At 47.6% G+C, this 22,721-nt stretch overlaps 1 protein-coding gene across 1 annotated transcript in view; it reads right to left on the reverse strand.

The window, feature by feature from the left end:
- Positions 1 to 877: 877 nt before the first annotated feature.
- The window catches only part of SLC9A8 (solute carrier family 9 member A8), a 67,046-nt gene continuing 45,202 nt past the window's right edge, over positions 878 to 22,721 (reverse strand). The window contains exons 10-16 of the mRNA XM_023761748.1: positions 22,374 to 22,491; positions 15,618 to 15,734; positions 13,090 to 13,172; positions 10,192 to 10,303; positions 9,237 to 9,457; positions 6,783 to 6,929; positions 878 to 5,784 (exon numbers count right to left, since the gene is read on the reverse strand). Coding sequence (XP_023617516.1) covers positions 5,677 to 5,784; positions 6,783 to 6,929; positions 9,237 to 9,457; positions 10,192 to 10,303; positions 13,090 to 13,172; positions 15,618 to 15,734; positions 22,374 to 22,491 — 906 coding nt within the window. The 3' untranslated portion in view covers positions 878 to 5,676. The remainder of the gene's footprint in view (positions 5,785 to 6,782; positions 6,930 to 9,236; positions 9,458 to 10,191; positions 10,304 to 13,089; positions 13,173 to 15,617; positions 15,735 to 22,373; positions 22,492 to 22,721) is intronic.

A 22,721-nucleotide genomic window follows, 5' to 3' on the forward strand; every position in this document is an offset into this window, starting at 1 on the left:
AGCATCATCCTGTATATCAAAAAGCTGCAGGTTCAATTCCCAGTCAGGGCACATACCCAGGTTGTGGGTTCAATCCCTGATCGGGGTGCATATGGGAGTCAACCAATTGATGCTTCTCTCTCACATCAGTGTTTCTCTCTGTCTCCCTCTCCCTTCCTCTTTCTCTAAAATCTATATATATAAAAGCCCAAGTGACCGAACAATCGGTCAACTGGTTGCTATGACGTGCATTGACCACCAGGGGACAGACACTCAACGCACTGGATTGGGCTCCGTCCTGTCTGGATTGGGCCTGGGGGGATGGGGCCAAAACTGGCTATCTGACATTCCCCGAGGGGTCCCAGATTGTGAGAGGGCGCAGGCCAGGCCGAGGGACCCCACCGGTACACGAATCTGTGCACTGGGCCTGTAGTCAAAAATAAAAAAAAAAGTGCTGGCTGGTTTGGCTCAGTGGATAGAGTGTTGTCGGACAGAATGAAGTGTCCTGGGTTTGATTCCAGTCAAGGGCATGTATCTTGGTTGTAGGCTTGATCCCTGCCCTGGTCAGGGTGCAAATGGGAGGCAACCAATCAATGTGTCTCTCTCACATCGATGCTTCTCTCTCTTTATCTCCCCCTTCCTTCCACTCTCTCTAAGAATCAAAGGAAAAATATCCTTGGGTGAGAATTAACAATAACGAAAAATAAAGAGAAAAAGAATTTCTCTAGGGTAGGCCAGGGATAGGTAAACTTGTTTTGTAAATGACCAGAGAGTGAATATTTTCAGCTTTGGGAGCTAAGAGGCAAAAAAAAAAAAAAAAAAAAAAAAAAAAAAGGTAGGTACTTATTTAATTAGAGAAAACAAGCTTTAAAAAATTCAAAACTTTATTTATGGCCATTGACATTTGAATTTCATATAAATTTCATGTCATGAAATGTTATCCTTTTAAAAAATTTTCAAACCATTTGAAACTGCTGCGTCAAAGCATGGGACACTTACAGGCTTTTGATAGGTGTCCCCACATCGTCCTCCAAAAAGATTGAACCAGCTGGCCCTCCCACCAGCAAGTAGGACTTCACCACAGTGTAAACCAACTACATTTTTGTGCCCCTCCCCCCTTTTTCTTTTTGGTAAGCAAAGCCCTATTTTCTTCCCCATTTGCATCAGGGCATCATCTGAAAACTGCCTGTGTGCAGAGGACCAGGTCCCCAGGACCAGGCTGATGCTAAAGTCCCCAGGTCCCCCCATCACTGACCCATCTTCCTCTACACAATCTGAAGCCCCATCAAGAAGAGCAGCAAATCATTTCTCAGGAACCAGGACCTAACAAATGACAAAAGAATAAGCCTGACCTTCCAAGTGGTCCTTAAAATAAATAACAAATCCTTCATTTTGACAAAGAAAATTGCTTGACAAGATTATGCCCTGGCTGGGTGGCTCAGTTGGTTGGAGTATCATCCTGATACCCGAGGGTTGCGGATTTGATCCCTGGTCAGGGCACATACAAGGAGTCAACTAATGAATACATGAATGGGTGGAACAACAGATCAATCTTTCTCTCAAAATAAAAACGAAAACCCTACATGATTTGGATTCACCTTGAGGACAAATCAAGCTTTGCAGGAGCTGTATTTGGAGAATACGTTAAAGCCTTTGGTAAGCCAGAAACCTCACAGCTCTCCAGCAAGTAAGGAGACTTCCCTGGCTAGTGTGCCCCCTGTTACTTAGAGCAGGGCTGGGACTGTGGAAGTGAGCACCAGGAATATGCTAACAGGCTCTTCCATGTGGCTGAAGGCCCACAGGTGACCTGCATATCCCCATTCATCCCCACACCGCACTCAAGCACTCAGCTCTCTCTCTCACCCACTTCAGGCAGGTCCTGCAGAGCAGCCTGGGAGGACACCAACTCCCGTTAAGAAAGGCTAAGTTTTTTTTTTTTTCCCCCGTCTGGGATAATGCTGGCTGGGGTGGGAAAGGATGGAAAACAGGATGGGCCAGTGGGATGACTGGATCAGAGGAAATTAGAGTCTTCCTTCTTTTGACACATGGCCAGTGAAGTCCCTGAATATCTAACCCCAGCCCTAGCCAGTGTGGCTCTGTTGGTTGGAGTGTTGTCCCGTGCACCAAAGGTCTCGGGTTTAATTCTCTTACTCTCTCCCTCTCGCTTCCCCTTTCTCTGGGATTAAGGAAAAACATATATTTGGGTGAGGATTAAAAAACACACAACTCCATTTGTGTGAGAAATGGCAGAAGCTTAAATGGAAGGGAGAGTGGCTACTTTTCCCCTTTAGGCCTTTACTCTGATTGTGGTGTTTTCATTGAAAACATATGGCCTCGGGCCTTGGGAACTGGGTTCCTGGTTGAACATCTTCTTAATGATCCTGGCTGCTGTATCAGGAACATTTCAGATTTGATTTCCTACTTACCAACCAGCAGGAGAAACAGATGCCTGCATTCTAGAGGGAATAGGGGGAGGGTCTCTTTTTTTCATTTAAAGCTCTAGTCAAAGGCAGAGCATTGCTGCTGAGAGATTCCTTCTCACACTTAAATCAGGGACCAGTTCTAAGAACAGATCCACCCCAAGCCAGGCCTGCAACTTGATGGCCATGACTCGGCTGAGGAAAAGCTGGCCACCACCCTGACTCTCCCGCCAAAGCAGAAGTGGGATCCTGTCCCTGCTACCCCACTGAGGACTTTGCCAAATGTGTGGGCACCTGTGGGAATGTGGAACTGAGACCTTATAGGCCAAGTCTTGCTGATGGCATCTGTGATGTGGGTTTTAAGGAGAGAAGGATTCCCATTCACCAATCTTTCTGCATTCCACTCACACAAAGGAATCTGCAGGCAAATCACAGCCTGTCTGGGCTGACTTGGGGGAGTCGGGCTGCCAACATTCTGGGCCAGGCCTTGCCCCTTGTCCTCACAACAACCAGGGCTTGGTCAACATTCCCACTGTGAAAAGAGGTGGCTGGTCTGAGGGTGGGAGGTCTCAGTTTTGCCTCTAGGCTGAGGGTCTGAGCATCAGACTATGGAACTGAGCCACTTTCTGCCTGGCCCAGGCCAGCCCAAGCTTGATCTCTGGAGACCTAGGAAAAGCCAGCTCCTTTCCCCAGCTCCACAGGGCAGGCATGTTTTCTGAATTTTCTGGCTAAACGGCCAGCTTCTCCAAAGGCACTGACTCCACAGCCTTCACCTCACTCTGAAGTTTTCCTTCTCTATGTGCTGTATACAGCTCTCCTACCCATGGCCTAGACCTAAAAGGAAATAAATATGCACGAAGTCAAAGTTATGCTGGATTTTTAAAATCTAGGCATTTATTACACCAAATAATATAATTATTAGATACACTAAAGGTAGACAGAAGCAATTTTTTATTCTCAGGCAAAGACGTGAAAAAACCACCAGAAAAATGCCTCTTTGTGGGCGTTTGCCTGTTCCAAAGGTGACTAGCCAGCCAGCCAGACTGCTGAGGAACAGAGGCGGCCCACAGGAGATCCAGACCAGTGCTGGGACCTGCCAGGAAAGGTGGCCCATACCCCATAGCCAAGCCTTGGGGACCTTCCACCAACTCCCCCACGTACTTCTCTACCGTAGTGTCATTTTTAGGTCTCAGCTAAAAGTGGGAGGCCAGGCAGGACCCGGTGGCAAGAAGCAGTCTGAATGGAAAAGAACCTGTTTTCATTGCTTACTCTATGAACTAAAAAAATTTTTTTCCTGGCAAGATACTGAGTTTGCAATGCGACTTCCACCTCTGAGATCGGACCCTGAGTTTTAGGGCAGAAAGTAAATTACTTGTGAGTTGGGGGATGAGAGAACAATATGATCCCTGCCTATCCCCCCACCTCATGTGGACTAAGGTCTCTCCCTCTTTGACCTCTTCTCTTACTTTTCCACTAAAAGGAAATAAGAAAATTATGCACATATTACTCCTCCAGTGGGAGTATCAGGTGGAGTAAAAGAATCCTGTTTGGCTCAAATTATTGGGTTAAGGGGGGAAATTACAAAAACAAAAATGCTCATATTTTAGCTCTATAAAGTACAAATTTACTTTTCATGCATAAAAAGGACACCTCGTGCTTCCGGCCTGACTGGCCTTACAACTTACACTTCTGGGGAAAGGGAAGGCATTAGGGAAGGGGCCTGGCCTTGTGGGCTGGACATGAGTCCTGAAGGGTCCCAAGGTCAGTCCTTCCTGACATCCAGGGCCATGCTGCCTGAGGCAGAAGAGATGGACACATATTTGCTGCCAGCCAGGGCCCATGCTGGCCTACTGGGTCCCCACAGAGAACCAAGCACATGTACATGATGAATTAAATCACCCAGAGGGTGCTAAGTCCCAGCTCCAGCTGGGACCCTGAGCCACACATGGAAATGCCAAAACAGCCCATAGATGGGCAACGGCAAGCAGGTACGAGGCTTGTTAAATTAGGGCAGGTGAGGAGTGGATGTGAAAGTCACTAACTCCAAATCATCTGGACATGATTGGCAGCTCTTTGTCCTCAGAGGCCCGGGGGCCAGGCCCATGAAGTCAGGGCGGGGTATGTGTACGGGAGAGAGTGTAAGCACTCTGTGACAGACGGGAGGAACAGGTCCTGGGGTCCCAGTGGCTGCTTGGGGATTTTAGGTGGGGATCGGATGCATGTGAATGCAGGCCACTGGGGAGGGGGTGGCAGGCTCTGGCCCGTCGCCATGCTTGGGCGAACTGGGACCCTGGCATGGAGGACAAGTGGGACCCCAAACAGTAGAGACTTGGGAAGAGGAAATGCTGATTAGCTGTGAAGGTGGCAGCAAGTAAACGGTGGGCAGACCCCATGGAGCCCAAGAAAAGGGGCCTCTGGACACACCACTTTGTTCAAGTGCATGAATTTAAACTAAATTCAGAAGTTGCTGGCCTGCCTAAGCACTGTACTGTTAGATTTGTCCTCTAGAGGGCGCTCTGACACCACAAAATAGGCCCACTCACCCCAAAACCAGCGATGCAGCTTCCAAAGGGGCTCCAAAGAAAGGCCTGTGCCTACGTGCTGGTTACCAGTGTAAACATTCACAGTATTCCCAGAGAAGGCAGTGGCTGCCTGTCACCCAGGGAGACAGCCTTCGAGGTGCCCGTCAGAGGTAAAGAAGAAAAAGGTCACTGTTTTTCTTTCTCAGGGTGTGCAAGCAACATCACAAAGGGGAGTGTGAGGTTTTCAAGGTTTCTGGGCCTGCCACGTAGGTCAGAACTGCTGATGCTGAGGCCCAAGGCACCTTGATGATGATAGGGAAACTGGCAGCTGGCTCCTCGCTCTGCCCGCCCCTAGGGTCATGATGATGGCGTTAGCTGGGAATGACAGAAACTGCAGACCAGCGTTCCCCCGAGGACACCCAGTCACAGCGGCTTCCACACAGGATTTCTCCTCGCAGGCACCTGGGATGGACAGATGACTGTTTGTCTTGGCTGCAGAAGCAAAAGGAAACATTTACCTGGACAGGTTTCCATCTAATCTGCAGGCTGGAAGTGACGCTTTGAGCAGAGGTCTGGCTGGGTGAGGAGTGGGAGATGACATGTTTCAGAAGCCAGCTGGCCTAGATGGTCCGGGTAAAGAAGGCAGCATCTTGGCTCCACCAGGCTTTCATCTTCCTGAAGAGGCTGCCAAATGCACGCACCTCAGGGGCGCTTGCTGGGTGTCCATCCCAGGGACGTGGGGGGGCCCTGCTCGGTCACAGCAGCTCCTGCTCCTCGTCCTCAGAGCCAGAGGGGCCCTGGCGCACCTCCTCGTACCACTTGTTGGTGAGGGTTTTCATCTGGATGCGCCCGTGGTGGAGGTCCTGAGGCAGAATACAAGCAACCCAGAGGGTCAGGGTCAAGGAAAGGAGAGGAGCTGCTTTGTGTCTCGTGTGTGTGTGTGTGTGTGTGTGTGTGTGTGTGTGTGTGTGTGTTGGGGAGGAGGGGATAGGAGGCAGGGTACAGAGCCACAAATAATCGTATAGTGTTAAGTAACTGAGCTAAGGTTCTTCTTTGTGGGGGTGGAGATAACAGGAGGTGTCACTCAGAAACAGGAGGAGTAGGAGGCAGGATGGCATGATGTTAAAAAACAGTGGCTCTGGAATCAGACACACTCGGGCTCCACTCCCAGCTTGGCCTTGCACTGGCTGTGTGACCTCAGGGGGCTACCTTACCTCTCTGGGCCTCAGCTTCCTCAGCTGTCAAGTGGGGTAACAGCTGCATCTGCTGCATGGGTTGTTGGGAGAATGAACCGAAGCAATCATGAACACCATTTGGTGTGGCGCCTGGCTGGTAGTAAGAGCTTAAATACAGCACCGTGACTGTCAGAGGAGGGAAATAGGGCTCTGAGACAAAGGGGGACTACAGCCAGGAGAACCCCACCCCAAAGGCCTGCATGGGGCTGGATGACCTGTTCAGCAAAGTAGATCCAAGCTGGTCCCCATTAAACTGCCTGTCACCCAGAGGTTGGCAGTGCTGGAAGGACGGAATAAGAGCCCGAGCCTTGGGACATTGCCTGTGGTCCTGGCATGTCTGAAATTCCTCAGCTCAGATTCAGTAGCTGATCAATGTCCCGAGTCTTATCATCCAGGAAAAGCAAACTGTGTTAGCAAGTCTATTATTAAACTAGCACTAAATCCGGTAGCAAAGGAAAAACAGCAGATGGGATCCTGGGAAGGAGAGCCAAGTGGGAGGAGGCGGCCTGGCTGCCTCTCCCCAACACAGCACGTGGGCCTTCTCTGTCCCCCACTCCTGGCCACTGCAGGTTCTGAGGGAGGAAGGCAAGAGACCCCTGGCCATGTGGCCCTGGCCTGTGTCCCACCTCCTGGGTCAGCCGCCGTGTGAAGAAGGGGTTCAGGTACTTGACATCCAACCACAGGAAGCCTTTGAGGTCCTGCCGCCTGATGTAGTGGGCTTCATACTCCTCCTCGGTGAGCTCCGACAAGTGCTCCGACTCCACTGTGTTGCCCTGAGGAGGAAGGAAGGAAGGCAGCTGAGGGTCGGTAGATGGGCTGACATCTTCCTGGAAGCCCCCACACCACCCAGCCTACCTAGCACCCCTTCACCCTGGCCACCAGTGTCCCCAACCCTAACTGCACTTTCTAATCAATGCAGTGTGTCTGTGGGTAGCAAAGGGCTTCCTGGGAGCCTGTAGGGAGGTAGGGAGGTTTGTAAAAACATGATGGATACCCAGGAATAAATCAGAATTGTGAATAAATCAGAAGTTCTGGCTGGGGCTGGTCCTGGTTTGTAAGCTTCTGGATTTTAATGTGCAGATCAGTGCCAGGGAGTGGAGGGTGAGGGTAGTGGGAGGACAGGAGACACAGACACAATCCCAGTGGGAACCAGAGAGGAATGAAGAGAATGACTGCACATGGCGCAGAGCAGGTCTGGAAGGCAAGTAGGTCTCAGGTTCACTGATCTACTCAGCCCTGCTCCAGGCCTCTGCAGAGCCGACCATACAGGTTGTGAACAGTGTTTGCTGTTTTGCTAGAGGAGCTGCTCTCCAGCCACCGTCAGCTAACTGGGCCTCCACTGGGGAGCCCTGGCAGCTGGTGCAGGTTTGAAGGGCTTGTGAGTCCATAAAATGCTGGGCCCACTTGCAGAGCTGATTTAGGAGGTCTGGGATGGGGCCCAAGAATATGTATTCCTACCAAGTCCCCAGTGATGCTGCTGGTCCAGTCCCACCTTGGGAACCACTGGTGGAGACTGGCGGTTAAGAGTGCAGGCTCTGGAGTCTGTGTGACCTTGGCTGTGTGATTTGGCCTCTGTGCCTCAGTGCTCTCATCTGCAAAATGGGCATAATGAGAGCCTCTGCGTCCTGCTGGTTATGGGTGACCTGAGACAGTTAAGGAGCCTCAAGCACAGTGCCAGTGCCACAGGACATTCCTTGAACAGCATGTGCTTCCTCTGAGCAAACATCCTGCTTCTTCTAGAGCCCAGGGTGGTAAATTCACCAAGTGTGGCTGCAGGATCAGCACCTGGCAACCTGTTAGAAATGCAAATTCTTTCTAGCCCCACCCAGACCTGTAGGACCCTGGAGCCCTTCACCAATTCTGACCCCACTGAAAGGTCTCAGAACCTACACTAAAACTGTTATTAAAAACAAAGTTTGGCCCTGGCTGGATGCTCAGTTGGTTGGAGCATCATCCCACATACCAATAAAAGGTTGCGGGTTTGATCCCAGGTTAGGTCAAGTATGGGAGGCAACTGATTGATGTTTCTCACATCAATGCCTCTCTCTCTCTCCCTCCTCCCCCTTGCTCCCTCTCTAAAATCAATAAACATATCCTCCGGTGAGGATTAAAAAACAACAACAAAGTTGGAGAGTGGGGGTGGGGGAGAAAGACCGCTGAGAGGAGGAAGGTTGAGCAGCCCAGCATGAGGCCGTCTGAAAGTTCCTTTCCAGCAGCGCAGAGACTAGAGGCCAAGATCTGCCCAGACCTAGACTTTCAGAAGAAGTGGGCACATCCCCTTTCCCTGTCTCCTGGTTGAGGATCTCTGTGCCATCCAAGACTAATTCAAGTGACTGATGGCCTCGAATAAGGCAACTAGAAAAAGATGCATTTCTGGAAATTTGTGTGGGGGAATGGTGGGTGCACAGAGGTGGGAGGAGAGACTAGGGCGCCCACTGCTCCTGTCAGAGTCTTGCTCAGCACATGGGCCTGAGGGGGACACAGGGCAGGAAAGGCATGCCCACAGCTGACCTGGGAGTAGCGGCCCACAGGCAGGAGCACTGCCGGGCAGGAGGGTGGCTTGGAGGAATAGAGGTGGGCAGTGGTATGGGGGCCTCAGGTTCACTGCAGCTGGGCCCTGGGTGCGTCAGCCCCAATCAGGCCCTTGTCTGGCCTTGGTGGAGGACACCTCTCTCATGGCCCTCAAAGCCACTGTAAGCACCTTCCTCCACTCCAGCCCCAATAGGAGGCATTCAGCAGACATTGGGGAATGACAGGATTTTGAAACCTTCCAGTCCTGGGCCCTGATGGGGTGGGCGGTTCCTGGCAGGGGAGGAGTGTTGCTGGGAGAGTCTGATACAGGTCCACGCTTCCCACCCCTGACCTCCATGGCTGCACCAGGCCACGAGGCTGGCAGATAAGCCACCACAAAGAGCCAAGCTTCAGAACCTTAGTTCACCCCCTAGTCAGGTTGGGCAACTGCATGTACATGGGTGTGTGTGTGTAGGTGCTGAGCATCCTCAGATTGTTCTCATTTCCCCATTTCCTGGCAGTCGGTGGGGACCAACCCTCTGCCCTGCTCCGGCCCACCAAGCACTAACCATCTTCTCGGTCTTGCTGAGGTTGACATCCTTCTTGTTCCGGCGACGCGCCTTGGCGTCCTCGATGTCCATGAGGCGGATGAGGGGCATGGTGCTGCCGCCCAGCAGCAGGATGGTGAAGAGCACGATGATGATGGTGGTGGTGCCGATGAGCTGCCGCTTCTCCATGGGCTCCAGGTCCAGGTGCAGGCTCAGGGCATAGGGGATGGCACCCCGCAAGCCTAGGGGGACAGTGAAGGGAGTCAGAGGACCATTGGAAGGAGGAGGAGAGGCAGCGGCATCCTGACCCAGTTCTCAGGGGACCTGGGACAGCCCAGCGTCATGGGCAGTCAGACATCCTAACAGATGCCCTGGAGAGCACAAACTCATCCTGTGAGGCTCTGGGGTGTGAGAAAGGCAGGCCACAGAGAAGGGGGGCCCAGGTGGAGGCTCACCTCCGTTCCCACTTCACAGGGGGCTTGAGCAGATCAAATGAGGTGCCCTGTCCAGGCTATGAAGCCCGTGTGTGTGTGTGTGTGTGTGTGTGTGTGTGTGTGTGTGTGTGTGTGTGTTTATCAAGCCCAACACTCACATTTTAGAAATACAACAGCTAGTGCAGACTGAGCCCTCCCTGTGTGTGAGCCAGGCCTGTGCTAAGCGCTCTGCCTGCATGACCTCATCTGCTGTTCCCAGGAAACCCTGTAAAGCAGGTCCTATTATTCTACAGACGAGGAACCGAGACTGAGGGAACAGTGTCCTCCCAGGGCCACACAGCTTGATGGGCAACAGCACAGAATGCAATTTGTCCGGTGCCTCCCAAGCAGTTCCTGGCAGCACTGGCAGCCTGGGAACCTGTATTATTTCTGGCTTGTGAACACACTTGTTTTTAAAGGGCTCTAGCCCGTGTGCCCTCTGCATGGTGTGTGCCTTTGTAAGAGGTATCTTCCCTCCACTGTTCATTCAAGATTAGACTTACCACTAAACCACATGATGAACATCATCTTCGGTGTGATTTTATGATCACGGAAGAAATTCAGAAGGTAGGAAAGAGGGAAAATATTCACTGCTCTGCCAAACAGTACAAGCACCTGTTAATAGCAACAAACCAAGTCTTAGATGGGAACTTCTGGCTCTTTAATTTGAAGCTTACTGAGGCTGACACAGGCCTGTAGCACACCCACTATAAATAGGGCGTTCCCCTGGGTTATAAAAGGTGTGAATAACAAGTGCTAGTCAGAAACCCAGCTGAGGTTGCCTGGTTTGTGTGTCTGGGAAAGGATAATGCTTTTTACGTCACATCTCAGTAGTCAGTGAGAGAGGACATCAGCAATGGCTTTAGTAATGACAGCAGAACAGAACCGAATGCCAAGAGGCCGTGCAGAAGTACCCAGAGATTATTTAGTTTAAGGGCAATCTAACTCCTTCAAAGGTGCTCCACCATGGGACAGGGCTGTGCTAATCACTCCCAGTGGGCTAGCTCTGGAGGCACGGACAGGTGTTCCTGCTTCTCCCATGGGGGCCCTACTCCTCAGGGAAAGGAGGAAAGACTGAGAAGGGCCAACCCATATACCTAAACGCTACTCCCTGAGCAAAAGGAACACACAGGTAGGTTTTAAAAGGTCACACAACCCAGCAACTTGCCATGGCTTTGGGTTCCTAACCATTTCAAAAGGCATGTTGGTCTTAACAAAATACAGCTTTATGTTAAGTTTAAACCTTATCTAAGTAGATACTTAGAGCTACTTATTAATTTACCTCCATTTTTTAATCTTGAAAAGGATAATATACACACCCACATTCTGTAGGCTCTAAGTTTACCCTTTTAACCAGCACGGATTGAGTGTGCTTTGGAGTGTGCATGCCTTGGACGGTCAAGTTAATAATGGCTCCCAATCATCTCACATTTACATGTCAGACAATGTGCTAAGCATTTTATATGCATTATTTTGTTAAATTTAGATCCCTGCAATGGTCTTATAAAGTAGGTATTACTGTCTCCATTTTGGAGACAAGGGAACAGAGACAAAGAGAGGTTAAATAACTGGCCCACGCTGAACCCGGCAGGAAGTGGTGGAGCCAAGTCTCAAATCTGGTCCAGTCCCCAAAACCCATGCCCTTGACCACTGAGCCAGTGTAAAGTAATCCATTCGCAAAGCATAGGCTGCGTCCAGGAGGGGCAGGGCCAGCCTATGTGCTCAGAGAAAACCAAGTCACCACCCCAGGGCATCTTCTCATTCTCCTTTTCCTCCCAACCCATGGCTGACACAGTCACCTCCCTTTTTCACCCACTGGAATCCAACCTCCCAATCTGACACTTGCACTTCAGGTTTCACCAAAGGTGGCCCCGTTTACCCAGAGACCACACTAAAGACTATTATACTTTCTGAAAAGACTGGCTTCTGTCCTCCTGTCCTGAAACTGGAGTTTGGAGGACAGATAACAGAGACAAAAGCCACACACTCTTGCCGAGAGAGGTGAAAGCACCCAGGTTTCAAGGAGAAACATCTTTTTCCTTAGGGCTCCTTATCTTCTCTGTGTCTCAGTTTCCCCACAGGCCAAACAGATAGACCTCCCTGGTTCGCACATGGTAGATGACTATGCAAAATAAAAAGTTTGACTCTCAATAGCTATGCTTTATTAAGTGGAGCTGGTAATAATAGTTAACTGAAGATGAATTATGATAATTCAAAAATAATAAGGTATACTTCTTAAGTGCCTTAGAGTAACATAGGATCTAAAGGGACAACAAAGATCAAATTAGGGATTGGAGTCTGAATCAGTTGGAGGGCCTCCGGGAGATGAACTCACTCTGAGGGAAGAGACACAAGGAGGAATACAGACAAGCAACCTGGGGACACCAGGCTAAATGCCCGAACTGTTAGAAGCCCCTCATGTCACTTTGATCAGATGCCTGAGAGAGCTGGACCTTTCTTTTATTTTTTAAATGTTTCTACTAATTTTAGAAAGAGAGAGAAAGGAAGAGGGAGATGAGAGAGAAACATCAATGGCTGCTTCCTGCATTTTCCCTACTGGGGATCGAGCCTCCAATAGGGGCATGTGCCCTTACCAGGAATCAAACCAATGACTTCTTGGTGTATGGGATGATGTTGAACCAACTGAGCCACACTGGCCAGAGGTGGACCTTTCTTTTAAATGCTAAACTTTTATTTTTCCCACAAGGACTTGATTCTCCTATAAATGATTAATCTTCTACTTTCCTTTTTTAGAGATGTATTTTAATGTGTCTCCTACTGCCACCCCCAGTCCAACTATAACAGTTTCCCAAACCTTCTTGATAGTAAGAATCACCTGGGATGAGTACCCTGGATGAATCTTCAGGGGAACTAAGGGCCTAGTAATCTTTACACAGTGTCCAAGGTCAAGCTTATGAATGGACATCTGAAGAGAACTACAGTAAGAAATACATGCATTATAAATTATCCAGAAAGCATGGAAAAGAAAAAAAAATCATCCTCAGTTCTACAAGCACTGGGAACATTTGGTGAAATTTTCTTTTTCTATGCATAATGTTTTTACATGGTTATGCTCAACTACATATTCAATTTTGAAATCTGCTTTTACCACCGAACATAGAAACACATACAATGTGCTTTTAAAAGAAGACCATATCATTTAAGGCCATTTAAAATTAAAAAAGAAGCAAAAATCTTTTTCTGGGGATATTCATTCACTTAATTCCACCCCTTTATTTTATGTTTGTGATTTTGTAACAACAACAACAAAAAAACTTAAACGTAAGAGTGTCTATGTAGCTGTTGACTTTGAACAGTTAACAGTTACATAAATGAATCCAGAACATGTGGTCATTGAGCTATGAATAAGTAATTAAATAAAAAACAAGGAAAATACTTACTATGCACCAGACGACAAAGGAAATTTCAAACTTGTGAGGGAAACTAAAAATGGACAGGCCAAGAAATGCAAACACACATGTTTCTGAAACAAACCAAAGAATGGATTATTTAGCCCAGACTATTTCTTCCAATACAGTACTAAATTGTTAAGCAAGCAAACTTTCACAAGTAAGTAACACTTTGCATATTTTCTGAAACATCTGCAACCAATACCTGGTGAAACTAGTACTGTGATTATCTCATTTTTCTCTATCACACAAGCAACATGTGCTTGCTATTCCGAATCTCCTAATTTAATGAGGCAACTGTCACATACTCATGTAAATAAGTACTCAGTCCATTTGCTGAACACTGTGATTAGCAAGGATCCCGACTGCCGGTAAAGTGACAAAAATTCAGAGCCAGTGCTGCAGACACCACCTGACTAGTGTGAAAGGGCCCTTTGTTATCTTCCTGGCCATAGCGGACAAAGCCAAATGATTGACCTCATATATTTAATCCCACCCCAGGTTTAGAAGACAGCTCACACCCTGCAGCATTTGCAGGAAGGAGTACATTTCCAGCTCTGGGCTCCACCCCACAAGAGTCCAACATTTATGCTTATTGTACAAGCAGTTGCTGTGTATCCCAAAGAAAAGGACCTTATACATTCCCACCACTAGGCTCCCTGCTTTTTTTTTTTTTGATATATATATATTTTTATTGATTTCAGAGAGGAAGGGAGAGGGAGAGATAGAAACATTAATGATGAGAGAGAATCATTGATCAGCTGCCTCCTGCATGCCTCCCACTGGGGATCGAGCCTGCAACCCAGGCATGTGCCCTTGACCGGAATCGAACCCGGAACCCTTCAATCCGCAGTCCAATGTTCTATCCACTGAGCCAAACCGGCTAGGGCTAGGCTCCCTCCTTTTATTGTGATGCCCCAGAACAGCCTCATAATCAGGGAGAAAAGACTGTATCGTAAAATAGTTGAGTCTCATAATACAGCAAGGCTGTTTTAAAACATTTTGCCTACATTTTTTCCCTTCAAATGTGTATCCTTTTAAAATAAGTCACAAGCTGGACAGTAGATTCACCCCTCTCCTCCTCGAATATTTTTTTGTGATCTTTCCAAATGCTCATTTAGGTTGCCTTGAGGTCTACATTATGCTTTTCTCTGGCAGCATAAATTCTACTGTACAGGATTGGGCAAAAGTACGTTTACAGTTGTGAGTATATGAAACACAGAATTTAATCTTGTATTATATTTATTAATTATTGTATTCCATATGAACAACTGTAAACCTACTTTTGCCCAACTCTGTGTTGGTATGTCATGGTTAATTTAATGAATCCTTTGTCAATGCTTATTGACTGTTTCTATTTCTGATATTACAAACTACAACAAGCATCCCTGTGCACAGGCAAAATTCCTAGTAGAATTGCGGGTCCAAGGGCTCGTGCCTTTTAAATTCAGACATGCTGCAAATGACTCTCCAAAGAGATGGCATCAACACACATGCACATCATGGCCTGTCCTACAAACACCGGTGCAGGAAGTGGGTGTTATCAAATTTAACATTTACTAATCTGATGGGTGCAAAACAGAATTTGATGGGTGTTTTGCTTTACACTCCTTCATGGTGAGTCAAAGTCTTCAGCCATGACTTTCTGAGAGGGCTGCTATGGAAAAAATACCTGCTGGGCCAGAAGAGACAGACCTGGCTTCAGAGTCACTTCTGAACCATGTGACTGTGGACAAGTCATTTGACACCTGAGCCTCCTTATCCATGGACTGAAGTCTGCACAGCCTGTCCCTGCCGCCTATCTAGCATGTGACAGTGTGGAACTCACACTTCAAAATGAGACAAGCCCCACTGAAATGTCAGGGGGGATGCTGATGGTGACAGCTAGGGCACAGCCACTTGGGCACCAGTGCAAAGAGACAGTGTGAGAGTGGTTCCTTCATGGCCAGGCATAAACTAGGGAGGAGGTGTATGGGGGAACCAGTCATCCTGGGGCACCCCAGCCCAACAATGATACCGCCCCAAGTTAGGTCTTTCAAGATGCTCCTGTGAACAAAGGGTCCCATGGACAAGTTTGGGAAATGCTGGTACTACAGTCCTCTCTCAGAAGTTCACAATGCACGCTGCTGAAAAGTCCTGCAGTTCAGAAACTTGTTAAACTTTATCCCAGGATTTCCCACACTCTTTATTCACTTAACCCTCATCAATATCAGTTCCAAGGAAAACATATTTGGAAATGTGACTTTAATACATTAAAATGCATGAGGCGCAAATATTCATAATTAGTAGCTTTCATTATTTTGGTTTTAAAATTGTAGGCAGCAAATATTCCATTTGTTAAGTATTAGGTTTACTTTATGGAATTTGAAAGCCAGAGTAACAAACAAAAGATAAGGGAGTGCAGGTCTGGCTCTGAGGATCCTGCTGCCTCTTCTGCCAGGAAACAACTGGACTCAAACAGGGTAAGAAGAACCATCAGCTCAGGGGAGGCCCATGCCAGACCACCGAGAGGAACTCACCACACAAGAAGGCCACGGTCCGGAGGGTCTGCTGCATGAGGATCTGGGTGACCGGGGACAGGTTATGGTGCGTATAGTGGGACATCACGATGCCTGAGAACAGGATGGCCATGATGCCTGGAGAGGGACAATGGGGCATAGCGCCCAGACATGAGCAGAGCAGAAAAGCACCTACCATGTGATCCACAAATATGTCACACTTCCCACAAGTCCCTGGAGCCTATAGTGTTAGGTGTTTTAAGGAAAAGGAGCCTGGCCAGTGGTGCTCAGTGTTGAGCGTCGACCTATGAACCAGGAGGTCACGGTTCAATTCCTGGCCGGGGCACATGCCCAGGTTGTGGGGTCGCTCCCCAGTGTGGGGCATGCAAGAGGCAGCTGATTTGTGATTCTCTCTCATCGTTGATGTTTCCATCTCTCTCTCCCTTTCCCTTCCTCTCTAAAACCAATCCTATATAATAAAGAGCTAATATGTTAATTAGACCGGATGGTGGAACAACCTTCCAGAACGACCAGTGGGCAAGGCAGCTGGGGCCTTGAGGGCCGAGGCAGCTAGGGCTGTGAGGGCCAAGCCCCTTGCATGAATTTCATGCATTGGGCCTCTAGTAAAAATATATTCTAAAAAAAGAAAGAAAGAAAAAGAAAAGAAAAGAAAAAAGAGAAGGAAGTAATACCCGAGGCCTACCAGAGATTGCAGAGAAATGCTAAGGGTCCCTTCTTTCTGGCAGCTTCACTATCGGCTGGCTGACCTTGGGCCAAATTCCCACACCCCCATCCAAGCCTGTTTTCTCATCTGTATAGTGGAACTAAGAGTACCCACTCATGAATTGTATTATTTTCCATATGAACAACTGTAAATCTACTTTTGCCCAACCCTGTATTGGTATGTCATGGCTAATTTAATGAATCCTTTGTCGATGCTTATTGACTGTTTCTGTTTCTAATCTTTATTACCTTCTTAGGAGGGTAATGAAGAATAGCCACACAAAGTGCCCATTACAGGACAGGTGTGTGCTGTCACTGCCATCCACAGATAGAAGGAGGACAAATGAGCCACTTAGAGAGCATAAGAATCTGGGTAGCCCTAGTCCAGTGGTTGGCAAACTCATTAGTCAACAGAGCCAAATATCAACAGTACTTCTTCAAAATAGACTTGCCCAGGCCCACGAAGTTTCAATCGCACTGTACGTGCACCCGCACGTGGTATTTTGTGGAAGAGCCACACTCAAGGGGCCAAAGAGCCGCATGTGGCTCGCGAGCCGCAGTTTGCAGACCACGGCCCTAGTTGGTTTGGCTCAGTGGATAGAGCATCAGCTCGAGGACTAAAGGGTCCTGGGTTCCATTCCGGCATGTACCTTGGTTGAAGGCTCAATCCTGGCCCTGGTTGGGGCATGTGTGGAAGGCAGCCAATCGATGTGTCTCTCTCACACTGATGTTTCTCTCTCTCTGTCTTTACCCCTCCCTTCTACTCTCTCTAAAAATCAATGGGAAATATCCTTGGATGAGGATAACAAACAACAATAAAAAAGAATCGGGGTAGATTTTGATTTACTTTGCCTTAATTTTGAATTTCCCTATAATCACATAAAATACTCTTCTTATATAGAAAAAGAGATTCGTTTAACACATAATGTCTTTTTTTTACAGCACTCCATGAGAGTCTACAACTTTTGTTGTTTACTGAGGATTTGAGTCTCACCATTTGGCCACTGCCCATAATCACTCCTGCAGCACTTTACGAGGGTTTCCTCTCAGAGTGTCCTGGTCTAGGATCTCTAGTTCATGTAAATACAGTCATTAAATAAGCCAAAATATATGAACTGCAAGTCAGACTTTATAAGCAAAATATTAACTCCTTCTGCCACTTTGTAGAAACAGGGATTACTGGTGAACATCCTATATAATAAAAGCCTAATATGCTAAGTGTCTGGTTGTCTGTTCAACCAATCAAAGCATAATATGCTAATGATATGCTAAGGCCTCTCAACCGCTCACTATGACATGCACTGATCACCAGGGGGCAGACGCTCCAACCGGTAGGTTAGCTTGCTGCTGGGGTCTGGCCCATTGGGACTGAGCAAGACGGGCCGGACACGCGCTGGAGCCCTCCCGCGGTCCCTTCCCAGCCCTGTCCCTCCCCGGCCCGGATCGTGCACCAGTGGGGTCCCTCCACCTGGCCTGCTCCTTTCCTCTTAGCAAATAGCAAATTCTTTGCTCTTTCATGTTCCTGTATAAACAAGGCTAGATGGGGACATTTCAGCAATGCTGCCTACAAGCTGCACCGGACAAGATTTGGGAGAAGGGAAGGAGTGGGCCAGAGACTTCTGTACTTGCTACTGCAGACCACTGAGAAGACTGCAGCTCAGGAGTCATTCTGAATGATTGCTCTGCGAGATAAAAAACAGAGGACAACAGCCTGATCGGAGTGGCTCAGTGGCTGAGCATCAACCTATGAACCAGGAGGTCATGGTTTGATTCCCAGACAGGGCACATGCCCGGGTTGTGGGCTTGATCCCCAGTGTGGGGTGTGCAGGAGGCAGCCGATCAATGATTCTCTCTCATCATTGATATTTCTCTCTCTCTCCCTCTCCCTTTCTCTCTGAAATCAATCAAAATATTTAAAACAAACAAAAAACAGAGGACAGCAAACCTGGTGGTTCTCTCAGTATGTTCCTGCAGGTGATAGCTGGAGAGCTGACCCTGCCTGAGCCTGCAACAGAGCTATCAGAAGGCAAAGCAAAGGGAGATGGCAGAGGAGAGCCCAGAACCTGGGTTTGGAACTCAGTGGAGATCAAAGGAGGAAAAAAAGGTAAGACACAGTTCTGTTTTTATGGAACGGGCTTTAGCACTGCAGGCCAATGCAGAAAGTTGCTGGCTTCTGGGCTTTCAAAGGACATTGTTTCACCAGCTCATTTAAATAGGTTTTTATTGATTTCAGAGAGGAAGGGAGAGGGAGAGAGAGAGATAGAAACATCAATAATGACAGAGAATCATTGATCGGCTGCCTCCTGTAGGCCCCGCACTATGGATCAAGCCCACAAACCAGGCATGTGCTCTGACAAGAAATTAAACCATGACCTCCTGGTTCATAGGTCGATGCTCAACAACTGAGCCATGCAGGCCGGGCAACAATGAACTTCTTGAAGGCTGAGTCAAACCATAATCAGTTTTCTTTATTAATTACCCAATAATAAACATATTTCACTATAAGACATCTAGACTCAGAGGTATAGAGTAAAACAACAGTCTCCATTCACAGCGCCTGTCCAGAGATTAACTACCATTAACTGTTCGATATGCAGATTGCCAGTTCTCTCACTAAGCCATTAGGAAGTTTATCTTTAAAAAGTAATAAACAGGGTCCTGTTAGATATATGGCATGTTTTGCTAGCACAGTGGATTTTCTTCAAAGGCCTCCAACATTTGCCTTCACATGATTAGCAGAGTCCCAGGCCTATAGAACCCTACGGGATGGGCTCCTGGCCCCTCCATCCCAGCCGCACAGTCTTCCTGCTCTTCTGGAGCATGCCTCACTCCTAAACACCTACCTGGGACCCTTAGCACCTACTGTTCCCAGTGCCAAACACCTTTCCCCAGACCCTCCCAGGGCTGGCTCCCTCTTACACACAGGTCTTAGCTCTAGGGCCCCCTCTTTGCGACCTTCTGACCCTATGCCAAGATGCTTCTGCTCTCCTGCCACTGTCTATCACATGACTCTGATTTCTTCATATCATTTCTCATTGCCTGCGATTATGCTATGTGTTTGCTCATTTGTCTATTGTCTTTCTTCTGCAGGTAGGACTTTGATCTTGTCTTGTTTACTGCTATAGACACCATACAAGGGCAGTTCTCAGCACAGGGTGCACATTTAATATTCACTGAATGGATGAATGAGTCGTTTTTTAACTTCCTTAAAATTTAACAATATATCTTGGAGTGGCAGTACAAATAGATCAATTCATTTTTAAGTGTCTGCATAGTATGCCATAGTGACAGTGGACACAGACTCACCTAATTGTTCCCATTACTGATGAACATTTAGCTACTTCCAGTTTTCCTCTCACAGGCAGTGCTGCAGAGGAATTCCTTGGATATAGCCTGTGCACGTGAGTGCTGTACAGTACATTCCATCTTTGGCCAACATGTTCCCAGCATTTAACACAAAGTGTAAGTCCTGATCAATTTTGCAAACTCACCCTTCAACCCTGAAAGTTCCATCCTTGTGACTCACCTTGACAGAATGTGGCTCTGCCCCAATTCCCTCCCCAAGCCCAGAGTTGGCTCAGGGCCAGGGGTGGGGGCTATTCATCTTTGGCTCTTTAGAGCCAGAGGGCAAAGCAACCCTCAAAACTGGCTTGAATGAAAAACAGAAATAGGTATAGATAGAATTAGAACAAAGATTATGAGAAAAGCTAATGCTTCCGAGTAATAATTAGGGAGACTATTTAATTTACTGTTGAAACCAGGACACTTCCTAGTAATAACACACACTGATGCCTCTGTCAGGACTCTCACTTGCATCGTTCCCTTTAATTCTCACCACAAGCCTGAGGGTGGCACTTTTATTACATGAGGAAGTGAATGCTCAGAGAAGTTAAGTCTGCTGACTGGAGGTTACGTAGCTAATGATGAGAGGTGGAGCTGGGATTCAAACCCAGGTTAGTCCGGGATCCTTAACCACTGTGTTCTAAACACATGATTTGAGTAAATGATTTGTAGGAAGAGAATGTCCTGCTTGGTGGTCATGGGAACCACTCACTATCAGTCCTTTGTGATGGTCAGGGAAAGCAGAGTACAAAAGGGAAGGAGGAGAGAGCAAAAAATATCACCTTTCCCACTTATGCTCTTACAGTGGGACGTGGAGGGTCCTCACAACACACCAGGCCGTCCTCCCTTTCTCTGAAACCCTGTGTGACAGAGATCCCAAAGGCCCAGAGGTAGACCATGTGTTCTTGGCTGGCATGTGCTGTCTTTGGCCCCACTCATGTGAACAACAAAAATCCCCAAGGAAATGAGAGCCCTACAAACAGAAAACACTGCCTCCCTGAAGAAAAGAAAAATACTCTCTTGTCTTAATCACAAGTTCCAAATGGATGTATGAAATATATCTGCCATCAGGTACTCAGTGTTCATCTCAACGGGTGGGAAACATTTAGAAAAACAGAGGTAAAATAGCTAGGCTAAAGCCAAATGTTTCATAAGTAAGGTTTATTAAGTGCCAAATTCAGGGAAGGTAAGAGAGGACACTTGATGGCAGATGCCAGGATGAAATTGTCCAGGAGAACTGGCTTTGGGATAAAAAAAACAAACCAAACCCCTGATGTTTACGAGTTCTCCAGTAAAAATGAACAGAGGTCTCTCTGCTTCCTCCTTGGCAAGATCTGCTCACAGAGTACCCACTGTGATTACAGAAAGTGATTGTGGGAAGAATTCTGTTCGGCGGAGTCATTAACAACCACCGGGGATTTCCACGTTGCCCAGGAAGAAATAACTACTACGCAAATTGCTGTCCTGCCATAAACAACTAGAAAACTCGATGAAAGATATGAAATAAAACTGTCTTCTGACATCGAATACCGGGCAGGGTAGGACTGTGATTCCTGATAGAAGGGAAACAAACACAGTGGCCCTTCCTACTCCAGGCCCGGCCCAGCCTACTGCCGGCCTTAGTTTCCAGGCTGAGGCTCAGGAAGGGGAACCCCAAACTGAGCTCAGCAGTCTCAGTCTTGCTGAGAAGAGAAGACAGATGAGAGAGGGGGGAGGCCAAAGCAGCTAGAATACCAGAGAGGAGAAGCCACACAGTAGGAGCGAGCTCCTGAGAGCTACAATGGAGTCCCCTTGAATCTTGGACTGAACTGATCTGTACATGCAAGCGGTGAGATTCCAAGAGGCTGGGAGAGCATCACCAAAAAGGAATAGGCTGAGCAGTTCCCCAGGCACACACAAGGCTGGGAATAGTGTGTGTTCCCACAGGCGGGGGTGAAGTGACCTCATAATACATGGGACATGAGCTAGAGTCCTCAGAAGTGCATTAGTTCCTAGTGCTACTCTGGACCTGCCCTGACAATTTAAAAGTAAACCTCAAAAGGATTCCGCTGACTGCAGGAAACTTAGATATATGGCAGACGAAAATCCAAAACTCTATGAAGAATACACTAAAATCTAATAATCAACATAATCAACTTCACAATGACTGGTGTCCAATAAAATAGCTGTTATAAATATGTTCCATGAGTTCAAGAATGTAGAGAAATAATGAATGGCATACATGCAAAAACATGTTGCTTAAGAACATTATAATAACCGAAAGAAATAAGACACAAAAGACTGCATACTATATGACTTCACTTTTATGACATTCTGGAAAAAGAAAACTATAGTGACAGAACGCAGCCCAGTGGGTGCCAGGACCTAGGGATGGGCCGGGGAATGACTGTCCTTGGCAGTCGGACCCCATCCTTGGAGGGAAGCCCTTCAGAGCCCTTGCTCTGGGAAAGAAGCAGGACTGGAGGTGATATTTTGATCTTTGCTACGGGATGGTCGGTAAGGAGAAATGTGACTGTGACAACACTGAGGCCCTGGATCCCGCCAGGTCTAAATCCAGATGTGTCCCCACGGGACCAGTAGAATCCCTTTGTTGCAAGTTCTTCTGAGTTGTGACTTTCTCTTGTGATTGAAAGTGACCCAACTGACATAACCTCTCTCACCAGGCAGGACAACACGCCATCACCTAGCATTTCAGTGCTCTCGTTCACTTACCCGAGAGTGAGATTCCTTCCGCAAGCCCATAAGGAAGATACGCAAAAATGATCATCATGCCGAACTCCAAGGAAGGCGTTTTCCTCAAGTCAATATGCTTTAGCACGTAAATGAGTTGTCAAGGAAAGAGAACTGAGGGACAGCTGGTGGGAGATCTAGTGAAGTCACAAAACGGCTGCCTTCCAAATATAAGTTGAACAATAGATAGAAGATTTTGCAACATTCTAAGGTAACAATTGAAAGCCTGTCATCATGGATTTTGTTCTTTGCAGGGAGACAGTTGTTTTAAGAAAGGGAATCTGATAAAGTAAGAATTGTAAATTCTTGAGACAAATGGTAAGGGGGGGT

Source organism: Myotis lucifugus, unplaced genomic scaffold (genome assembly GCF_000147115.1).
Source record: "Myotis lucifugus unplaced genomic scaffold, Myoluc2.0 scaffold_215, whole genome shotgun sequence".
Classification (NCBI taxonomy): Eukaryota; Metazoa; Chordata; class Mammalia; order Chiroptera; family Vespertilionidae; genus Myotis; species Myotis lucifugus.